Raw genomic sequence first — 22251 nt, 5'->3', positions numbered from 1 at the left:
AAGGTGGAGGAGCAAGCGGAGGCTACCAATGGAGGTTAAACTCGTAACTAGGTATTTTTCACCAAAAATTGAACAAACAAAAAATCATAGAAATTGAAAGATAATTACATAATTCAAATGAATAATAAGCCACTTCATGATCCAATGACGACCTGCAAACCCTTCCGCAAGTTATTTTATTTATCCATTATCCTTGATGCTATTCTGTCCACGAAATGGAACTATTAATTATATTTTTTCTATTAAAAATTAAAATCTCTTAACAATGTCTTTAAACACTTGTCAAGAAAATCATTTACCAACCAAACTTAATCAACAATATATTTAAAAATGTTAATCATCGATCAATATAATGTGTCACAATTGATAGATATTGTTTCTCTTAAGCATATAATTCAAATTTGATCTAAAATTGTTTTCTATAAAAAAAGTTTATTTATTTGAAGAAATCAACCTCTTAAATAGATCTTTGTGCATGGAATCATTATTCTCTAAACACTATGATACGAATAAAATAATAATTAATGTTAATCATCTAGATTGTTCTGTGATATTTGTGTGTAGTTTTATAATTAAATTCCATGGTTAAATTAAATAAAATTGATTTTTTTTAAATAAAATTGATGGTAAGCAAAGGCAAGAGTCCGCCAAACCAAGTTCAGCATCAACATCAAGCTTACCTCATACACATGTACGGACAATCTTACGCGTGTCTTCTCGTCCCCCGAACAACGCGGTTTCTTTCTCTCTCTTCCTTTCTTTTCCCCAAAATACCCTCCACCGCCCTTATTTATCTCCTTCTCTCCCTTTCCCTTCTTCTTCCCCCCATTTCTATTTCACCTCACACTCTCTCTTTTCTTCTTTACACTTTCATCTTCCATTTACAACAACACACTACCATAACTGTTACACTGCAAGTGTAGTGTAACCAAAAACACTTTCATTGCTATGGCATCATCAGAGAATTTAGCAGCTAGCATTGAATCATGGATGTACCGTCCAGCTATGACTGACACGTGGCTATCTGATTACATATCTCGTGATGCTGAAACCCTAACCAAAGCTCTACACAAATCACTCTCTTCTTCTTCTTCACCGGAAGACGCTCTTTCACCGTTTTTAAACCTTATCAAAACCGACTCCGCCACTACAACCACCACCACCACTCCGACAGTTTCCAGTCTCTCCGCATCTGATGATTCCGCTCCAAAACGTCAACGTGTTGCCGCTGGGAAAATCTCGAAGCGAAAATCACGTGCCTCGAAGCGGTCGCAGACGACTTTCATAACGGCGGACCCAGCGAATTTTCGGCAGATGGTGCAGCAGGTTACTGGTGTGAGATTTGGTTCAGGGTCAAATGTTTCAATGGCGCCGTTGGTGAAACCGGAGCCGCATAGGGCGGTGGGAGTTAACGGAGGAGGGAGGTTTACGACTGGTGGAGGGTGTTTACCGACGCTTGATACGTCAGCTTTTTTACTACAACACCACCAACAGCAGCAACAAACAATGGTGGGTCCTAATTCTGATGGGCCTGAAATGACTGGGCTGGGCCCACTCTCTTTCGGCCAGCCCATTGGTGAAGATGCTGCAGGTTATGATTTTGAAACTTTCTCGAGTTGTTTTCCCACTCTTGAATCTTCATGGAAAGTTATGTGACAAATTGAAATGACGACAATGTCCTTCACTTTTCCTTTTTTGCCCCTCGTGGGTTTGGGATTGAATTTTGGGTAAGTAGTTTTAGGAGGATATCATTGTAAATTTTGGGAAAAGGGATGGGAATGGATATGGAAATGAATGTAGAATTTCCTTTTTCTGTGTAATTTATGTTACATAGTTCCTTTATTATCATTATGAACTAGTACTCCAAACAATGTTGTTGTATTTGTTTAGTTTAATTAACCTAATTAATGAATTCCCTAATATTATTCAGTTCGATAAATGCAAGGGTTTATATGTTTGATCTATGTGCATGTAAAAAATTGTTATATTTATTACTAAGTCAAAGTAGCAAGTATTTGGTCAAAGAGAGAAGACTTGGTCTTTGTTGTTGAAAGGAGGCTTGGTGTGTAAGTTTGAAATCTAACTTTGTTTTCTTTCCATTTCCATTTCTGTGGGTTTGCCTTAATTTGGGTGGTGGTATTGATATTGATATTATTTTGTTGTAATTTCAGTTTCAGCTGCATTTATTTTTGCCATTCTATGACCAGTCTCTTTAATCTAATATCCACAGAAAATGCTGTGGAATGGGGGGTCCCTAGAGTGCAAAAAAGCAATGGGACGCGCTTTAGATTTTTATTTTTTTTTAGATACTTCCTCTCTCTAATCACATCACTTCGTTGTTATATACTGTAATTACATTTTAAAAGTAGTGATTTGTAATGACAAAATAGGGAAAGTCATATTAGATGACAGTACACAATTATGGGTACATTTTTCTTTTTTTAAGGAAAAGATTATGGGTACACAATTATTTGATTCTTTGTCAAAAAATTTAATGAATATATATAGTTTATAACATGTTTACATTAAATTTCAGTTTATTTTTATTAGCTCTTTAAAAATACTAATGTAAATAAAAATAATGAGTTTTAAATAAAAAAATTGAGTTTATTTTTGGTTCAATGTTCTCATTAAACTTTTTTAGATATAAACATATGCATACATTTTATGAATTTTATAGGTGTTTTGTGTACGATTCTTAACTTAAAATTATTTTTCTCATTTGTTTTTAATTTTTTTTACATAAATTTTGTTCTTCATTTAATAAGTGCCTAAACTAAACAAAGTGTAGCTGTAATCCAAAGAAGAAGAAAAACATAAGCGTAACTGTTAAGCAAGATTTGTTTTAGGAATTTTGCCATTTATCTGTGCTTATATATTTGACAGCCGTATCCATTTCTGCTTAAACAATATTTCTATTGCTTTCATGTCACCGAAATTTTTAGTCAAAATTAATTTACATAACCAAAGTTTCTAGATAATATATATTTTTTAAAATAATAATGTTACTCTTTTGTGGTCACTAATTGTAAATGACATTGCTCATCCACTAATTAAACCACTAAAATCAGCAAGCTTTGACTGTTTCTTATCTTCTTCTATACTTTTTTTTGCAAGAAATGAAAAATCTATTTTTAATATATATGATATGAAGAGAATGAAATGAAGCAGCTTGGGAATCAAGTCACTGTAGTTTATTTGACTAGTTGTGCAATTTTCTTCAACAAACATACCCATGTGACCATGTGAGCTTGTTATTAGGTTATAAAACATTTATTTATCTATTACATGTTGATATTTTATAATTTGCTTTACATAGGAATCTAAAAACGACCAAGTCTCTGCAATGCGTGGGTGTGCTTTCTATTTTAATTATACTTAATTTATTATTATCCACTAGTATTAGTTTAAATATCTCAAGCATGTAGGGTTTTACCCAAGTCAAATTAAAAGGATTAATAATGTAAATTCAAAAACAACAAATCATGTAATTGTGTTAGGTAAAAGGATAGTCTAATGTGGGTCTTGATGACATGTATCTAAACCTATTTGCTATTAATTTAATACGGACACTTAGATAGTTTCATTTAAGCAGAATGCCAAGTGTCGATCCACTAAGAATATATATATATCTAGCTAGATGAAACTTGAAAGAGAAAGATTGAATAAGTGGGGTTCTAGAAAGGGAGAAAATAAAGAAAAAAGGTGTATGGCCAGATTTTTTTTATTTTAAAAAAGAACTTAAATCAAATAAATGGTTAAATATATTTCTTTTCAGCATCTCGATCAGCCTTTGGAATATTCCTCAATCACTTTTTTCCCAATTTACACAAAGAGATAATAAATATATCATCATTCTAATTAGGGTAGACTCATTTCCTTTTTATTCATGTAAACACAATTTTAAATAAATTTAATTTATATAAATAAATGAAATTTAAAATAAATGGTTGATTATTTAAAGCCAAAAAAGCTCCACGTATGCATAGAACACTTTATGAGTTACGTACTTAATTTCAAATAAACCCTTCAAAGGAGTCCAATAATAATTGAGAAGGAGGGAAGGAAACAACTACCAATAATATAAGAAAAAGAGGTGACGAATGCAATAACGTGAGCAATTGAAAGCTACGTTTGGATGAAAAAGAAGATATAGATGCCTTTGTACCCCACAATTTAGATCACTTTATTACAAAAATAAAAAATAAAAAATAATAATAATAATAAATAAAATTGATTTTCATCGAATGTGGGAGTAGAGAAGATTGGAAAGGGAAAGAAGTAAAGTCGTGTATGAAGGTAGGAAACACCATCTTATACGTTATTCCTTTCTTTCCCCAAATTATTTGCACTAATCAAGCCAATTTTTTTAGTTTAAGATCAATTTCATTAGTAGGTTTAGGGTAGATAAGATAAGATATGGAAAGGTTATTATGTTAAACAAGTAATTTGGCTTAAGCTACTTTTCTTTATTATTCTTTTTGATGAGTACTACTATTTTTATTTTTATTTTTATTATAAAGTACGACAAATTAGATCCTATTTGCAATTTGTAATGATGCATGTTTAATTAGTTGTAGGATTGAAAACATAATGATCATCATCAAAAGAAAACAGAAACTGAAAGTTGGCTTATAGACTTATAGTCACTCGTTCAATATGTACTTTGGCTTACTCATACACAAAATATATATGAATGATATTTCGTCAAAGTTGTGGTTAATCACGTTAATAAAAGAATTAATGAGCTAAGACACATTGTTATAATCATTGTTATTCATTAGTTATGTGAATTAACCAAATTTTAGGGGATGTACAGAGTAAGGGTTTAAAAAAAATGAGTTTAATAATATTAGGTTGATGTTCCAAAATAATTTTGCACATATTACAATCATTCAGAATATTTTCATTGATTGTGTATGCAAAGTTGTTTTGGACTGTCAACCTACGACTATCAAACTCATAAAAAAATATCTAATTGAAAACAACGATGATTTATTTTGTCTCACATATCCATGTATAAAATAAATTATACAATATAATTATTACAATGTTAAATATTTGTAAGATTTTAAGGCATGAGATTTCTTAAAAAAAAAAAGATTTTATTAAGGCATGAGATTGATAGTGTAAAAAATATTAAACCATGAAAATATTTTATACGACCAAAAATATGGTTGAACATATTAAAGTTTTTCATACAATAAGTGAATATTTGTACCCTAATTAATTTTATGCAGTAGTTAATATCAATATGCACCTTAATTTGAAGGAACTCAACCCAATGGCAAATACAACATGGATCACTTTCAGTGAGCTGCCATGCATCGATCTGACACCGTCCACATTCATTGATATTAATCAATGGAGTCAACAGACGGTGCTGCTTCATTCATTCATGACAACAAATTGTTTGCTTGGAGAATAATACATTACATTACATGGTCCACGTATAAAACAAACAAAACCCTACCCATTTTTTTGAACTGTGGAATATTCTTCTTCACGTAACTGTAATTTAATTACTATTTTTTACTGATAAATGTGATTTAAACATACTCCTATGTATTTTCATGTTAGAAAGAACAACTTTGTTTTAAATTTATGTCAACTAATGGTTAATAAATGACACATGATCAGTTGAATGTTTTGATTATTCTTAATTTTGGTCAAAAGAAAAGATCACTAGCTACCAATTCAAAACACATTCAGTAGGGTCTGCTTCTAGAGACTAGTTGATTTTTTATTCAACTTCAACATCAATCACTTAATGTTTTCAAAACTAATTATCCTTGACTGGTTGTTAAAACAAGTCAGATATATACTGAGCCAGAGCCAGAGCCACAATGGTCTGATTTTAAATACTATCTTATTCAATTATAATTTAATTTCAAATCAACCCCAAATTTATCAACCATTATTTGAAATTTTCATATATGTCATCAATTATTGTTCAAAGAAAAAATAAAGTAAATTGGTGATAGATGTTTAAAGCTTGACTAACGAATATGAATAAAATGATTAAAGATTTAAGTGATCGAATTTGAACGAAATAGTTAAAGATTTAAGTGTCTATCAGGATATCACGTTATATTGGTAAAAGTAAAATAGTTAATTAGTACAAATTATTTCCATTAAAACAAGAAATTTGAATATAGGAAAAAGAAAAGAAAGAGAGATTATTCAAATAAAGAAGAAAGAAGGGATTAGATATGATATGATTGAGAGATTAGATTAAAAGAGAGAATCTAATTAGCATAGGAAAGAGTGGAGAAGGTTGTTACTTGTTGACCAAAGTAGTTGTAGCTTTGTAGGGTAGCAATGGTTGACGTGTCCTACGACTTTTAAGATTATTGTCAAAGGTGTCTGTGATACATGAACAGATCTTTTGTCTCTTCGTTTATGTATTTTGACAATTATGACCTTCTCTCTTTCACTGATCTCATGCTTGCTTCACCACTTCGTCATCAAGTAAACCCATATAATGGACCATAAAAAAACACAAATAAAAAAGTGACATACACAAGTTTTCTCACAGTATGCACATTTTATTTGTTTTTTGAAATATATTTTCAACACAACATTTGAGTTGCGTCATTAATCAATTATATTTTTGAACATAAATTTCATTAATCACTTCAACTATTTTATTAACTACAAAAATATAAGACATTAACCACTTGTTTTTTATGTAGTTTAAGAAAAAACTGAAATAAATATAGATTCTAAAAGTGAAATAATTTCTTGTCAAAAAAAAAGTGAAATAATTTGGAGAGGGGTGAAAGCTGAAAAGTGAAATAATACGGAAAAAAAAACTTGGGTACAATTCTTTAATTGTTTTTTAATTGGTTCTTAACTAAATTTGATGTTTTTGATTCTATAATTGATTTTGTTGAATTTAATTTGTTGTTGAACTCAGTTTTATTTGAATATATACAAACATAAATAAATTTATCTTCAACTTACTTTTAATAAAAATCAAAATCAATATACATAATTAATTTATTTCAATTTTTGTTAACGTAAAAGAAAACATATCTTCCCTCTCCTCCTTTCTCTTTTTGAAAATTTATTTTGACAACAAAAATTAACTTACGGACGGAAAAATGATCACAAAAACAAGCTTTTAGAAATAAATTTCTAGGGTGGTGGCCGTGTTAGAGAAAGGAAAAAAAGAAGAAGAGGTTAGTGTTTCATCAAAATTGATTTTGAATGAATTGATTATATAAAATTAATTTTGAATAAAAGTGAGTTGAGATAGGATGCTTGCTTGTTATATGATAATTTTGAGTTTAAAAATTAATTTAAGAATAAATTGTGTATCTCTAAAATTAATTTTAACCTCTCTAAAAATAGAACCAAGTTTTGCACATTCCTTAGGCATACCACAACAAAAACATGTAAACATATCACCCTATCTCTCAAGCTTCCTTCCATGCAACTTTAAGGGCATCCAAATTCCAGATAAAATATTAATTTTGGAGTTTTTCATTTGGAGATGGGGAATTATATTGAGCATTGTATTTTTAGCATACTACATGTGTTTACTTTGATCGAGACAGGATAAAGAACATTAGAAAACTCATCTGACATGAGTTGCCTAACTAGTTACAAGTTCAAATTTTGCAAAAACATATTCACACCGTTGTTGTATATTGTCGCCCAAATCAGGTGAATAACAAAGTTGTAAAAATTCCTTCCTTCAAAAAAAAAGAAAACAAAATTGTAAAAATCAAATTGAAAATCGAAAGGAATGAGCTAGGGCCAATATTAAAGGACAAGGTCTCAAATGAAGTTTATAAAGAATGAGATCCTACAACTTATAAGTTTGTTTATAAGGATAAATTTATTGAAACAGTTCATTCATTTAGGATAGTTAGTTGAATATGGAACTAACTCTGTAACAAAATAAAGTTTAATTGCATGTTTGATCCCTTATGTTTATCTTAGTTTTTAAGTTGGTCCCTTACATTTTAAAAGTTTTAAGTTGGTCTCTTACGTTTTAGAAGTTTCAAGTTGATCAAAAACGTTACTCACGTTGGAATAAGTTAGTCCCTTCGGTCACTTAACGTTTGAAGATTCGGGTTGACAATATGGATTATGGAACTTAACTTATTTAGAAAATCAGTTTTAAAACTTTTTTTTTTGTTTTATTAAACTCAATATCATGTCGCGGAAGGGACTAACTTATTCCAATATGAGTAACGTTTTGGACCAACTTAAAACTTTTAAAACGTAAGGGACCAGCTTGAAACTTTTAAAACAGAGACCAACTTAAAAACTAAAATAAACATAAGGGATCAAACATGCAATTAACCACAAAATAATATGCATCCAATGTTTGTATAAATAACTTGTAGAACAAGCAAGTGTGTAAGTGTGTACATTCAATTTCAAAACAGAACTTTCCTCATTGATCCAATTGAGTGAGTGTGAGATCAATACAAACTTGAATGTGTTAATGCTCTTACAAAATTAAACTCAATATAAAAATTTAATAAGATATCAGGGTGTTTAAAATGACTCTTTTAACTTTATAAGTCATTTTTAAAAATTTGATCGAATATTATATTCATGCACCAAACTTAATATATATTAGGAAAACTCAATTCCCACGTAAAATAAAGATAAGATCTAAAATAAGTATGTTAAAAGTGACTCTTCTTACTTTATAAGTTAGTTTCAATATAAGAATCTAACCACTTTTAGACAATGGCGGATCTTGAGTAAATTTATTGGGGGTGCCAAACCACCATGAAATATATGTAAACCAGTTTCAAGAAATAGATAAAAATAATCACCTGCCGTAGTGGTTTATATTGTTTGAAAGCACCAAGGGGATGCAGGTTCGAATCCCTGCTAGCGGTTTTTTTGAATAAAAAATGTAAATTCGAGAGAAAAATGTCAAAAAAGATGGCGCGAGTGTCGAACTCGCGACCGCTGGGGGACCATAATATTATGCATAATATGGTATATATTAAAAACCCAGGGGATGCCATGGCACCTATGGGTCTGTACTAAGATCCGCCACTGCTTTTAGATAATTAATATGTTAAGAAAAATTTATGTAACCCACTAAAAAGGTTAGGATCTTGTTAACGTGTGTCTCTGGGACACTCTTTAAACATTTATAATAAAGAAATCATTCTTTAGAAATGTAAAGACTTCAATTTCCAATGCAATAAATGCACAAACTTTTATAAAATTTTATCATTTTGGGTGCTTAGAGTATTCGGAAACACTCGTTAACATTTCTCAAAAAGTTATAAAAGAGTTTATAAAGGAAGAGAAACATTTCACCTCATTCACCTTACAAGGATTTTTTTCACCTGATTCACCTTACAAGGATATTTTTACTGAACCTTATAGTTTTGTAGAATGAGTTCCAATAATTGAAGTACAAAGATTTATGATCTAAGATTCACCTGCTTCTTTTCATTTTCTATCATCATTATTCTTTTTAAATTTCAATTTTAGGTGCATCAAATGATGAAAATGTTTCTTCCTGCATGCGTTTGCCAAGCTAAGGAATTCAGAAAAAACTATTATCAGTATAAAATTACAAAGTGCTAATAGTACTGATTAAACTTGGATAATTATGTCAAGCAACCTTTTTCCTGCGTGCATATCAGAAAACAATTATGATGATATATTTCTTTCTTTAATATAAAGTAGGCTTAATTATACTTTTGGTTCTCGTGTTTTGGCCTACTCACGAAACTGATCCTGCCCATTTAAAACAGAACAAAACGGTCCTTCAATTATCATTTTTGTTGCATTTTTCGTCCTACCCCCCATTTTATTCTCCAAAAAAACAGAGAAATGACAGTTTTAGACCTACCACCTATGTTCAACCATGAAATAAACAAGGAATAAAGCATGTGGGTACAAAGAATCCACTTTATTCAACACACTAACCAAAAAAACCCTAATTTCTAAGATATGTTTCAAGTTAGGGTTTTTTTGGTTAGTGTGATGAATAGAATAGATTCTTTGTGCCCACATGTTTTATTCCTTGTTGATTTTATGGTTGAGCATAGGGGTAGGTCTAAAACTGCCTAAAAGTGTCATTTCTCTGCGTTTTTGGAGTTTGAAAATAGGAGGTAGGACGGAAAATGCAACAAAAATGATAATTGAATGACCATTTTATTCTGTTTTAAAAGAGCATGACCAGTTTCGTGAGTAGGCCAAAACACGAGGACCAAAAGTGTAATTAAGCCTATAAAGAATTATGTTCATTAATCTTTAATGAAACAATGACCGTGTACACGTATGCAAGGGAAAGAAAAGGTAGATTCTTTAGAAACCATGCAATTAATCAGGTTATGATGTTGTCTTCCTTGATCCAACCAAGTCTTTATCCATATTGGGCTGTATCCCAATGCATGATTGTGATACTAAAGGGGACAAAAAAGAAAAAGGAAAAACACATCAACATGGTTTTTCAAACCCCACGCTTTACCCCTTTATTACAATTTGTTAAAGGCTTAATTGCACTTTTGGACCCCTATCTTTTCAAAAGTTGCGGTTATGGACCCCTAACTAATTTAAATACAAAACAGTCCCTTATGTTTTGATTCTTTGGCAGTTTTGGACCCCCAGTCCATTGTTGACTCAGTCAACGCTGACGTGGCACCCTAAGTGAGGTGCCACGTGTCAATTTTTTTTTTTTTTTTGCCTTAGGGGTCCAAAACTGCCAAAGAATCAAAACATAGGGGGCTGTTTTGTATTTAAATTAGTTAGGGGTTCATAACCACAACTTTTGGAAAGATAGGGGTCCAAAAGTGCAATTAAGCCTTTGTTAAATGATGTACGATAACAACATTTGTTGGTAAGATCCATAAAAAAAAAAAAAAAAATGATATGTTATTTTTAAGACGTTGTTTAAGCATTTAGTGGTAATTTTTATATTAAAAATTATATAATTATGACTTTATATGTGTTTCTACAATTTAATAAGAAGGTGTTAATAAATGGTTAAAAACTAAATATGGTAAACATATTTTGAAATTTGTGTAATCAACATTTTAGTTTACCGCTCATTTTGGTTTCATAAGACTTGAGGGATTAGTCTACGCAGTTGTGCGCGTGGAGGATACTCGATTTACACTAAAAAGTGTAAAAAAAAAAATGTTATTTTCAATACAAAATCTATTTATTTTATTTCCTCTCATGACACTAGTATGACTTTTAAAGTAAGCAATATGAGATGATTTATAAGTGATCTTTCAAACCATTTAATTTCAAACTTGACTCCTCTAAAATTGGGTAGATAGTAAAATAGAAAATATAAAGGATCATGATGTACAAGCATTGGATATTTCATACTCATAGCTTGTTATGCGTGTGATCCACCAAAATCTATTCAATTATTATCACGTACTTTATCTTCTAAAGTGAATCACCGCTTTGTGTGTACATGTATGGATTCTCTTTTGGATGAGACAATTTGTTCTAGAAGCATCAAATTAATTTTGCCATATTTAGATATTATCGAGTAGAATTAATTGTTTTAAAAAATGATTATAAAACTTATCACTAACCAACATTTATTTGAACATGGTCAATCATAAATCATTTTACACTCCACTCACTTCTAAGCAAAATCAATCTAATAAAACCAACTCATTCAAATCAATTTGCATTATTGTAGAACGAAAAGTGCTTAAAATGTGTATGGTTGACTGGTGGTCAACCACCACAGTATGGTTAGAGCTCTTTCACCGGAATTTTTTTAAAGCTTCAATTTATAGATTCTGGCATCGTAGTCAGAATTGTTATCCAAGACGTGGGATCGTACGATTCTGGGATGTTGCTGCCCTAGAGCATGTCCGTGCAGGCTAAAAATATTAGATGGGTGGACGCTACGCAATCGTTGTGCAGAGCCGTGGAATCAGAATCATGCAACTTTGTCATTCCAGCAAAAGAATTGCACATTACAACAAATTTATGAATTATATGCAAGTGCACATAACATCAAAAGTTGATTTATTTTTTTACTTTACTTTATAAAATGAGAGCCAAATGAATTACTCATCTAGAGGAAGTGAGGAACTAAAGTGGTAGCCATAGTCATGATGTTGGAAATGCAAACTCAAATTCACAATCTTACCAAAATTAATCAGATATAAACTTGACTCTCAAAAATGATGTTGCTTTTGAATTTGTTGATCTCAAATGATGTAGAATTTTATCCCCGAAAGTGCATATGTAATATTATTCTACATGCAAGTTTATACAACACCTAGTTTTCATGTTCACCTACAGTACCGTAACATTTAAAAATAGCATACTGTACTTGAATACAGCTCCTGCAGCTGCTCCCAAGCCTGAAAATTTTATGAAGAATGATCAATGGACATACACCTCATTAACATTGTCCAACGATGATGAGATTTATTAACTAAGCTATAAAACAGAGAGATTATTAAAAAATGGAAAGACATTATTGTCGTATGTAACACAACTATGTCCTGAGGTGCTCCTATGAAAATGTCTGTGGTATCTTATAAGTGTTCTTATAGCTGTTAGACATCAGATTAAAACAAGGTTCATGTATGGCATAACAGATTAAGTCACCCAGAAGGAAGGGTTAGGTTAAGTTAGCTCCTAATTATTTCTTTTCTTTTTAAGTGATTAAGAATTAATTTTTTTTGGTAATGAGTAACACCTACCTATTTTGGAAGAACTTCTTTGTGTGCTTTAAATGAGAGAATAACATTCCACACCAAAGCAACAACATTAGCAGCGAGGACCTGAAATAATTTACATGCGTTTTAAACCTCGGCTACAACATTAAGAAAATGGAGGCAAATCATAGAACATTAAAGAAAACTATAGATGATAAGGTCGGTGAATATAATCAATATAGAAAACATACAAGTTAAAGGAAAAAAATATTGCTGCAAATGTCACCTAGCATAACCATAGATACTTCCATTTCAGGCATTTGAGAAATTCTCATTCAATATTTCAAGATCAGGAACAACTATCTAAGTCCACCTGAAGTATAGATGCATATGTATGTTTGATTTGAGTAAAGAAAAAAAAAAAAAAAAAAAAAGTAACGAACTGAGAATTGTTGTGATGCCCCATACCGCTTGGAAAATGACAAGTGATCATCTTAATTTCATGTGCAGGATAAATGTAAACAGTCAACAAAGAAAACACACAAGGTAAAATGAAAAACATCCCTCTGCAATTGTCAGCAAGCATAAATATAAATCCATTTCGTGCATCCAAAAATCTTCTCGACGAACTTTCGGAAAACAGGAACAGTTATCTGAGTCCACCCAAAGTAAAATTGCATGTACTAGTTCAATTTGAATGAATATAAAAAATGGCATGATGAACTGACTGAGAACCCTTGTGATGCCCCATCGCCCACATAAAAAATGACATATGATCATCTCAATTTCATGTGCTAATAATTGAAAAACAAATAGCTTCATCCATACGAGCCATATGACATAAGATGAAGAATTAGCAGAAAATGCCTTCCTTATTTCCTACTGTTATTAGACTATGGATAACAGAAGTTGTATTTTGAGAGATCCAGTGTGCTCAAATGAAGTTGAAAAATGAAAACAAGCAGTTATCTGTGTTAGAATATAGTATAGATAGAGGCTAAACATTGTAACTATCTAACTAGTCTTAAGCTCTAGTCTATCAGATTGTGACATGTGTCACATATCTCTAGCTTATCTCTTGCATCTATATAAACTCTTGTATCTCTCAGATTCATTTAATACAAAGAATATATTTTTCCTATTTTCTCTTCTGTCTCTCTCTCTTCTCTTTCTCTCTCCTCTAACAAACTTCTGTAACAAACTTCAACCTTCAAGGTTCATCAATGGCGGTTTCAGTTTCTATTATGGTATCTTGAGCTTTTTCTTCGATCCAAACCATGTCTTCGCCTTCGTCACCAGTCAACAACTCTGAGACGCAACGCGTCACCGCAGCGGCCTCGAAGAACTTCAAACAAATCATCTCCGTCAAACTCGACGAAACGAACTATCTTCAATGGAAGCAACAGGTAGAAGGAGTGTTACGCGGCACAAAAATGGTGCGTCACGTTGTTTCACCGCAGATCCCACCGGTTTTCCTCAACGACGCGGCGCGTGAGGCTGGAACTGAGAATCCGGCGTATACTGAATGGGAAGAGCAAGATTCGTTGCTCTGTACGTGGATTCTTTCCACGATCTCGTCTTCTCTACTATCGCGTTTTGTTCGACTTAGGTTTTCGCATCAGGTATGGGATGAAATTCACAATTACTGCTACACTCAGATGCGTACTAGGTCAAGACAACTTCGTTCTGAACTTAGAACTATTACAAAAGGAACGCGCTCGATTGCTGAGTTTATCGCTCGCATTCGTTCAATCTCAGAGTCTCTCATGTCTATAGGGGATCCTGTGGCTCACCGTGATCTGATTGAAACTGTTCTTGAGGCTTTACCTGAGGAATTCAATCCTATCGTTGCCACTGTTAATAGTCAAACAGAAGTTATTTCTCTGGATGAGTTAGAATCTCAGCTTCTTACTCAAGAAGCACGCAATGAAAAATTCAAGAAAGCATTAGTTGGAGAAACTGCTTCTGTTAATTTGACACATGCTGAAAATTCTGGAGAAAAGAATGGTCACAATCAACCTCAAACTGGATCTTATCCTGATCAGCAGTTCAATATTTCTGGTAATCCTACTGGTAACAATTCATCTCAGTACTTTAACCCTAATTTTGGTGGCAGAAATGGATCTAGAGGCAGAGGTTTTCGTGGTAATCGCTTCAGAGGAAGAGGAGGACGTAATTTTGGCAGAGGAAATATTCAGTGTCAGATCTGCTATAAGACTGGTCATGATGCCAGTATTTGCTATCACAGGCTCTCTGTTCCTCCTCAGTATGAAGGATATGGTAGTCTTGGTGGAAATTTTGGAGGTAACCTTGGAAGTGGCTATGGTCCTGCAACTGGTTTTGGTACTCATTCAAATGTTTGGATGCAAGGTGTTGGTCAGAGGAACCCCTCATATGGTGCACCCAGAGCTCCTTTTCCTCCTCAATTTGGCAACTCTCGGCCCCCTGCTCCTCAAGCCTACATAACTGGAAATGAGTCCACCAGTTCTAACTCATTTAACAATGGTTGGTACCCTGACTCTGGTGCCACCCATCACGTTACTCCTGATGCTAATAACCTCATGGATGCTGCCTCATTCTCAGGTTCTGATCAGATGTATATTGGAAACGGTCAAGGTTTGGCTATCAACTCCATAGGCTCAATGAGTTTCTCTTCTCCCTTCTCTCCTAACACTACTCTTACTCTTAACAATTTGCTTCATGTCCCTTCAATAACCAAAAATCTTGTTAGTGTCAGTCAATTTTGTAAGGACAATAATGTATTCTTTGAGTTTCATTCTAACATTTGCTATGTTAAATCTCAGGATTCTACTAAGATCCTTCTAAAGGGACATCTGGGAGATGATGGTCTCTACCAATTTGATCAGCCATATGTGCCTTCTGTGTCAAGAACTGCTTCTTCAAGTTCTGTTGCCACTTCTTCTCTTTCCTTAAATAATTGTTTTTCTCCTTCTAGTCTTTCCCTATCTAGGTCCCAATGTAATAATGGAAGTGTGTACACTCCTATCCATACTAGCGGTAGCAGCAATGATAGTTCTAATTCTCTTTCATTGTATAAAGTCTGGCATAATAGACTTGGCCACCCATATCATGAGGTGGTTAGAAGTGTTATGAAATTGTGTAATCAACAATTGCCTAATAAAAGTTTCACTGATTTTTGTTCAGCTTGCTGTTTGGGTAAATCTCACAGATTACCTTCTGTTTCATCAAAAACTGTCTATAATAAACCTTTTGAACTCATATTTTGTGATTTGTGGGGTCCTGCTTCTGTTAAGTCACATGGGGGTTACTCTTATTTCTTAACCTGTGTTGATGCTTACTCTAGATATACCTGGATATTTCCTCTTAAGCTAAAATCCCACACTCTCATCACATTCCAAAATTTTAAAACTATGGTTGAACTTCAATATAACCTCCCAATTAAATCCGTTCAAACTGATGGTGGTGGAGAATTTCGTCCCTTTACTCAGTTTTTAACAACTTTAGGGATTACACATAGACTTACCTGTCCCCACACCCATCATCAAAATGGCTCTGTGGAAAGAAAGCACAGGCACATAGTAGAAACTGGCCTAACTCTCCTTGCCAATGCCAAACTACCTCTACACTACTGGGATCATGCTTTCTTGACTGCAACCTACCTCATTAATAGGCTGCCTTCACCCATTCTCAACAACAAATCCCCATTTTTCCTGCTTCATCTTCAAATTCCTGATTATAAATTTTTAAAAAGCTTTGGGTGCTCATGTTTCCCTTTTACCAGACCCTACAACAATCACAAACTAGAATTACGTTCAAAAGAGTGTGTGTTTCTTGGTTATTCTCCCTCTCATAAAGGATACAAATGCTTAGATCCTACAGGCAGAATGTTTATCTCTAAGGATGTTATATTCAATGAGTATAAGTTTCCCTACTCTGAGTTGTTCACTTCTGGTCAGTCTTCCTCACCCCCTACTACCAGTTCTGATCATACTCCTTTACCTTCATTTTTGTTTCCCTTAAATAACAAACAATGTCCTACAACTCAGTCATCATCTACTCCTACTACTACCCTCCATACTGCCAGTCCTCATTCTTCATTTCCTGAGTCCAACCAGTCTAATCATCATCATAGCATCCAAGATACTCATGCTTCTTCTCATTCAAATCACCACAATATCTCACCTGGACCTATCTTTAATCCCACACCTATTTCTACTCATCCTCCTTCACCTTCTCCCTCTTCCCACTCTCATAATACTTATCACAGTATATCTGTTGAACCTGTCACTAGTCAACCTTCAACTCAGGCTGAACCTCATCGTATTCATCCTAATAATACACATTCTATGGCAACAAGAGCAAAACATGGAATTGTTCAGAAAAGAAAGCATCCCACTCTTCTTCTTACTCATATTGAGCCTACTGGGTACAGACAAGCCATGAAACAGCCTCAGTGGCTGCAAGCTATGCAGCTTGAACATGAAGCTTTGATGAAAAACAACACTTGGACTCTTGTTCCTCTACCTGCTGACAGACAAGCAGTAGGATGCAAATGGGTGTTCAGAACTAAACAAAACCCTGATGGAAGCATCAATAAGTACAAGGCAAGATTGGTTGCCAAAGGGTTTCATCAAATGCCTGGCTTTGACTATAAAGAAACATTTTCTCCAGTGGTAAAGCCAGTAACTGTGAGAAGTGTGCTGACACTAGCAGTCACAAACAAGTGGTGCATTCAACAACTGGATGTAAACAATGCCTTTTTAAATGGCTATTTAGAGGAAGAAGTGTACATGACACAACCTCCTGGTTTTGAAGCTGTTGATCCCTCTTTGGTGTGTAAACTGAATAAAGCCTTATATGGGTTAAAACAGGCCCCAAGAGCCTGGTTTGAAAGGTTAAAATCCACTCTGCTTAAGCTGGGTTTCTGCTCTAGTAAATGTGATCCATCTCTGTTTATCTTACATGCAAATCAGCACAGCACCTTCATGCTAGTTTATGTTGATGATATACTCATCACAGGCAGCTCTGCCTCCTTAATTCAGCAACTTGTTAAAAAGTTAAATGCAGAATTCTCTCTAAAGGATCTAGGCAAGCTTGATTACTTCTTAGGAATTGAGGTGCATTATTCAGAAAATGGGTCTCTACTCCTATCTCAGAAAAAGTACATACAAGATTTGTTAGTTAAGGCAAATATGGCAAATGCAAATGGAATTGCTTCCCCTATGGCCTCTAGTACAAAGCTAACAAAGTATGGCTCCAATCATGTATCTGACCCTACATTTTTTAGGTCAATAGTGGGTGGCCTACAGTATGTTACTGTTACTAGACCAGAAATCTCCTACTCAGTTAATAAAGTCTGTCAATTTCTATCAGCACCTCTAGAGGATCACTGGAAGGCTGTAAAAAGGATCCTCAGATACTTAAAAGGCACCATTCATCATGGTCTTCTTATCAATCCTGCACCTATGCATCAACCTCTTTCTCTAACTGCCTTCTGTGATGCTGACTGGGCTTCTGACCCAGATGATAGAAGAAGCACCTCAGGTGCCTGTATACTTCTGGGGCCAAATCTCATATCTTGGTGGGCAAAGAAACAAACACTGGTTGCAAGGTCCAGTGCTGAAGCTGAATACAGAAGTCTGGCTCAAGCTTCTGCTGAAGTTTTATGGATACAATCTCTTCTTAAAGAACTGAAAGTTCCAACTGCTATTCCTCAGATATTTTGTGACAATTTGAGCACTGTATCACTGGCTCATAATCCTGTTCTTCATTCAAGAACAAAGCACATGGAGCTTGACATTTTCTTTGTCAGAGAAAAGGTCATCAGCAAGGACTTGATTGTCTCTCACATTCCTGCACAATACCAAGTGGCAGATATCCTTACCAAGCCCCTCTCTGCTTCCAGATTCTTGGAACTAAGAAACAAACTAAGGGTGTCTGACCCCATGAGTTTGAGGGGGGACTGTTAGAATATAGTATAGATAGAGGCTAAACATTGTAACTATCTAACTAGTCTTAAGCTCTAGTCTATCAGATTGTGACATGTGTCACATATCTCTAGCTTATCTCTTGCATCTATATAAACTCTTGTATCTCTCAGATTCATTTAATACAAAGAATATATTTTTCCTATTTTCTCTTCTTTCTCTCTCTCTTCTCTTTCTCTCTCCTCTAACAAACTTCTGTAACAAACTTCAACCTTCAAGGTTCATCAATGGCGGTTTCAGTTTCTATTAATCTGCTATATATTAAAACCACCAACAGGTTTCAGAGTGACGAACAGATTCTGCATCTGGTAAAGTAAAATTTCTAATTTTGCATAAATAGTCTAACCTGAAATTGTTGCGGAACAAATCTAAAGTTGAGAAATTGAAAAGGAATCCATAATTGCCAGTTTGCTAGAACAGCAGAAAACCACTCCTGCAAAATGAAATTAAATAAGACTGTTAACGGCTTACAAGCAAATGTAAATCAAATAAGACTGTTAACGGCTGAACGCTACCTGCTTAAGCTTAGGCACAGCTTGTGATGGCCTTCCCTCTAGTGTCACCAATGAAGATAAGAAAACTCCAAGGAATATGGGAGAAAATACGAACTGCAATCATATTTCATCACTCAAAAATTAGAATATCAAACAAGCACATAACTAATGATTGATATAAAGTGACAGTATGTGGGTCAAGGGACCAACAAAAGGGCACTACCTGATCAAGTACAAGCCGCAAAATTGCACCTGATGTTCCGGGAAGTGTAACCAATTGACTCAGATACAAATACCTATAAAATCAAAGTATATGTCAAGAAAGACAACGGATTAACAATCGCCCGACTTCATCAACACTCTAGGGACCATGCCAAGTATATGCTGGAAGTCGTTTTAATTTGGCACCAAGAATATCATACATAAACCAATCATTGGACTCTAACAATACCGGGGAAAAGAATAAATATTTGCAATGTTGTTGCAACAAAAAAACAGCACAAGGATTAAAACTTATAACTTTAACTCCACATATTATTATAGGCATTGGTATTTCTTTATAATTACTGTTATTTAAAACATTATAAAAAATTAATAGACTCTTAAACGGCTCTAACTTTCAGAAATAATACCAATGCAGATTCTAGGGTATTACCAGAAATGCAATGTTGGACCAACTAGCACGAGACCGAGAAACGAAAAGAGGAATGTCCTCTTCAAATCTGGTGTCTGCACTTTGTCTATTACAAGCTGCAGAAAGTACAACAGTTTAAAAAGTAAACTAAATATTGGAATAAAAACTTTATAAATGCAAATGAATGCAGAGGCGTACAATAGTTTAAAAAGTAAACTAAATATTATATATGCAGTTATGCACTTTAAAAACTTTATATTATGCAAATCAATGCAGAGACGTACAATAGTATAAAAAGTAAACTAAATATTGGCATAAAAATTTATTCACTTGAAGAAAATCAAATGTTATGATGTAAAAAGCTGGATAGTTGATACCAAAACCAAAGAAGATCGACCAAACCCCCCCATAAGCCGAAAGATAATATTCAGAAAGGGAAACAAGAAAATGCATCAATTTCCCGCTAATAAATAGCAAAGAGAACTGAAAATTAATAAGGCCAGGACTTAAAGGAGGGTGTCTGGTTAAGCCGAGCTCTTGTTGAAATCAGAGCCCAATATGTTGTGCAACAATGAGATAAAAGTAAAAAGTAAAAAAAGACCGTGAAAAAAAGTTCATTCCAAAGAATTGGTAGGGACTTGTAATAAATTGACTGCCGATAAGGACATTGGACTTTAAATAATTATCAGCTATGAATATATTTCTTTTCTTAATTATTGCTTAAACACAATGTTTCAAAAACTTTTTAACTAGCATTTTCAGCTTTTGGTGGAATTATCCCGAATCTTGTTCTGAATAAGAGACGATAATCTGACTCTACTTAGCATTCTTTAAGTATCCATTAGTAATCTTATTCATAGAAAAATATCCTCATGCCAAAGGTTTGATCCCATGAGCTAAAGCATAACTATTCTTCCTCGGGACCTCTAAATTCTCGGGAACCCTTACATAATTTGGATACCGTTGTCCACACACTATGAGATTGCAAATAATTACAATGCAGACCACTTAAGAGTTAAGCCATGCCCAAGCAGCTTGAAAAAAAGTATTTAATACATGTGAAATTTATCCCTTGTATCTCATACATCTTGAAACATTAACTAAGATGATCCAACACAGTGCATAACATTTGACAAAAAAGTTGAAAGAGAAAAAGGCAGAAAACAATTGTAATACCTGGCAGATTAAATCTCCAATTAGGTTAAGAATTGCAGATGTTAAAGCCTTTACGGGAACAGGGTATTTTGCAAGAAGAGCCATGTACCTGTAGTAAAGTGTCATGTTACATTTCCAAAATCATGTTCAATGAGTTGAAAACCAATTACTTGATGTGTATTCATTCTAGCATTTGACATAATTGTTAATACTATCAGGAAGACCATGCAATATATGTGTTACAAAAAAGATGAAGTTATGAACATGGGAAAATTAATATTCTTCATAAAAAAACATATTGTTACTGGTAACTGCTGATACACTGTTTATATGTCTGTCTACTACATATCATTGCACATCACAAATACTAGCCTTTATCTTAAATTAAGAGTGTGTTAGATAAATAACTAAATTAAACACTTATTTCAATAAGTTTTTCAATGCTTATCATACAAGTGCTTATTCACCAAAAAAAAAAAAAAGTAAGTGCTAACATATAAGCTACTTTATAATCAAATAACCAATGTGGTTAAACTGCTTACATATAAATTTTTAGTTATTTGCATAAAATAATCAAATGCGCTTATTTAAATAAGCTGAAGATTTCATAAGCTATTTTAATAAGGTCCTGTTTAGATACAAAGCTTAATTTGCAGCTTGTAGCATTAACACTTATTATGATAAGCGCTCGAAGAGCTTAAGAAAACAATTTAAAAACATCTTATAAACATGTGATAATTTGTTTTCAGAAGTTCTCTGAAAGAGTGCTTATGTCAGTAGATAAATTCAAACATGCCATAAGTTCTCTTTATACAAGTGCATGTCATAAGATTAAGATACTCTACCAAATACACCCTAACCAAAAAAAAAAAAAAAAAAACTAAATTATTAAGTAAAAAATGTGTTTACCATGACAAGAATGACCATGTTCCTCCTCCATCATCAGCTTCATTGTCACCGGAATTCCATCCTCCAGAGCCACCGTCACCACCAGTACCACCGGAACCATCACCGGAGAGGGCAGAGAGACGAGAATGACGGAAGCGCAGTTGAGCAAAGGGAGGTGGAAAGCGGTTAAAGGGGGGTGTTGTTGGAAATTGAAGGGGGGTGGGCGGTTGAGGAGAAAAGGTGACGGAGCGGGATAACAGAAGGGGTTTTGGGTTAGTGCACAACATGTTCCAGTTCCAGACATCATTCTCGGTTCTAAATGGGTTTTACAACCTTTGTGTTATGTGTGTTTTTTAAGAGGTTTATGTTCTCGTCATCATTTAACTCTTTTGAGGATTTCTCTCTAACTCAAGTGTTTTTGTTTACACTTAACTTAAAACTTAAAGTTGAGTGTGCGTAAGTATTAGGTTTTCACACTGAAA

The 22251-nt window shown here is 33.6% G+C and overlaps 2 protein-coding genes across 2 annotated transcripts; one reads left to right on the top strand and one right to left on the bottom strand.

The window, feature by feature from the left end:
- The first annotated feature begins 800 nt into the window (after positions 1 to 800).
- On the top strand, positions 801 to 1939 carry LOC11415019 (calmodulin-binding protein 25). The gene has a single exon (XM_003624831.4). It carries the CDS (start codon positions 949 to 951, stop codon positions 1654 to 1656), a length of 708 nt encoding a protein of 235 aa, XP_003624879.1. The 5' UTR covers positions 801 to 948; the 3' UTR covers positions 1657 to 1939.
- A 10169-nt stretch (positions 1940 to 12108) lies between these two features.
- Positions 12109 to 22180, bottom strand: LOC11415018 (protein sym-1). Its single transcript, XM_024771559.2, has 8 exons — positions 21791 to 22180; positions 20903 to 20990; positions 19748 to 19842; positions 19316 to 19388; positions 19114 to 19206; positions 18945 to 19031; positions 12675 to 12755; positions 12109 to 12329 (listed from the first exon to the last, which is right to left on the bottom strand). Exons 1-7 carry the CDS (start codon positions 22054 to 22056, stop codon positions 12675 to 12677), a joined length of 783 nt encoding a protein of 260 aa, XP_024627327.2. The 5' UTR covers positions 22057 to 22180; the 3' UTR covers positions 12109 to 12329.
- Positions 22181 to 22251: the final 71 nt, after the last annotated feature.

This window comes from Medicago truncatula, chromosome 7, assembly GCF_003473485.1.
Source record: "Medicago truncatula cultivar Jemalong A17 chromosome 7, MtrunA17r5.0-ANR, whole genome shotgun sequence".
NCBI classification, from domain to species: Eukaryota; Viridiplantae; Streptophyta; class Magnoliopsida; order Fabales; family Fabaceae; genus Medicago; species Medicago truncatula.
The sequence above is the reverse complement of the archived record's forward strand: the minus strand, read 5'-3'. Positions and strand labels throughout refer to the sequence as shown.

Excerpts from the sequence above, each read along its gene's own strand:
- LOC11415019 (XM_003624831.4), top strand. The coding sequence starts at position 949 with ATGGCATCATCAGAGAATTTAGCAGCTAGCATTGAATCATGGATGTAC.
- LOC11415018 (XM_024771559.2), bottom strand. The coding sequence starts at position 22,056 with ATGTTGTGCACTAACCCAAAACCCCTTCTGTTATCCCGCTCCGTCACC. Across the intron at positions 20,991-21,790 it reads ACATGGTCATTCTTGTCATG|GTACATGGCTCTTCTTGCAA; the intron begins GTAAACACATTT and ends ACTTTACTACAG. Across the intron at positions 19,032-19,113 it reads CTGTGCCTAAGCTTAAGCAG|GAGTGGTTTTCTGCTGTTCT; the intron begins GTAGCGTTCAGC and ends TTCATTTTGCAG.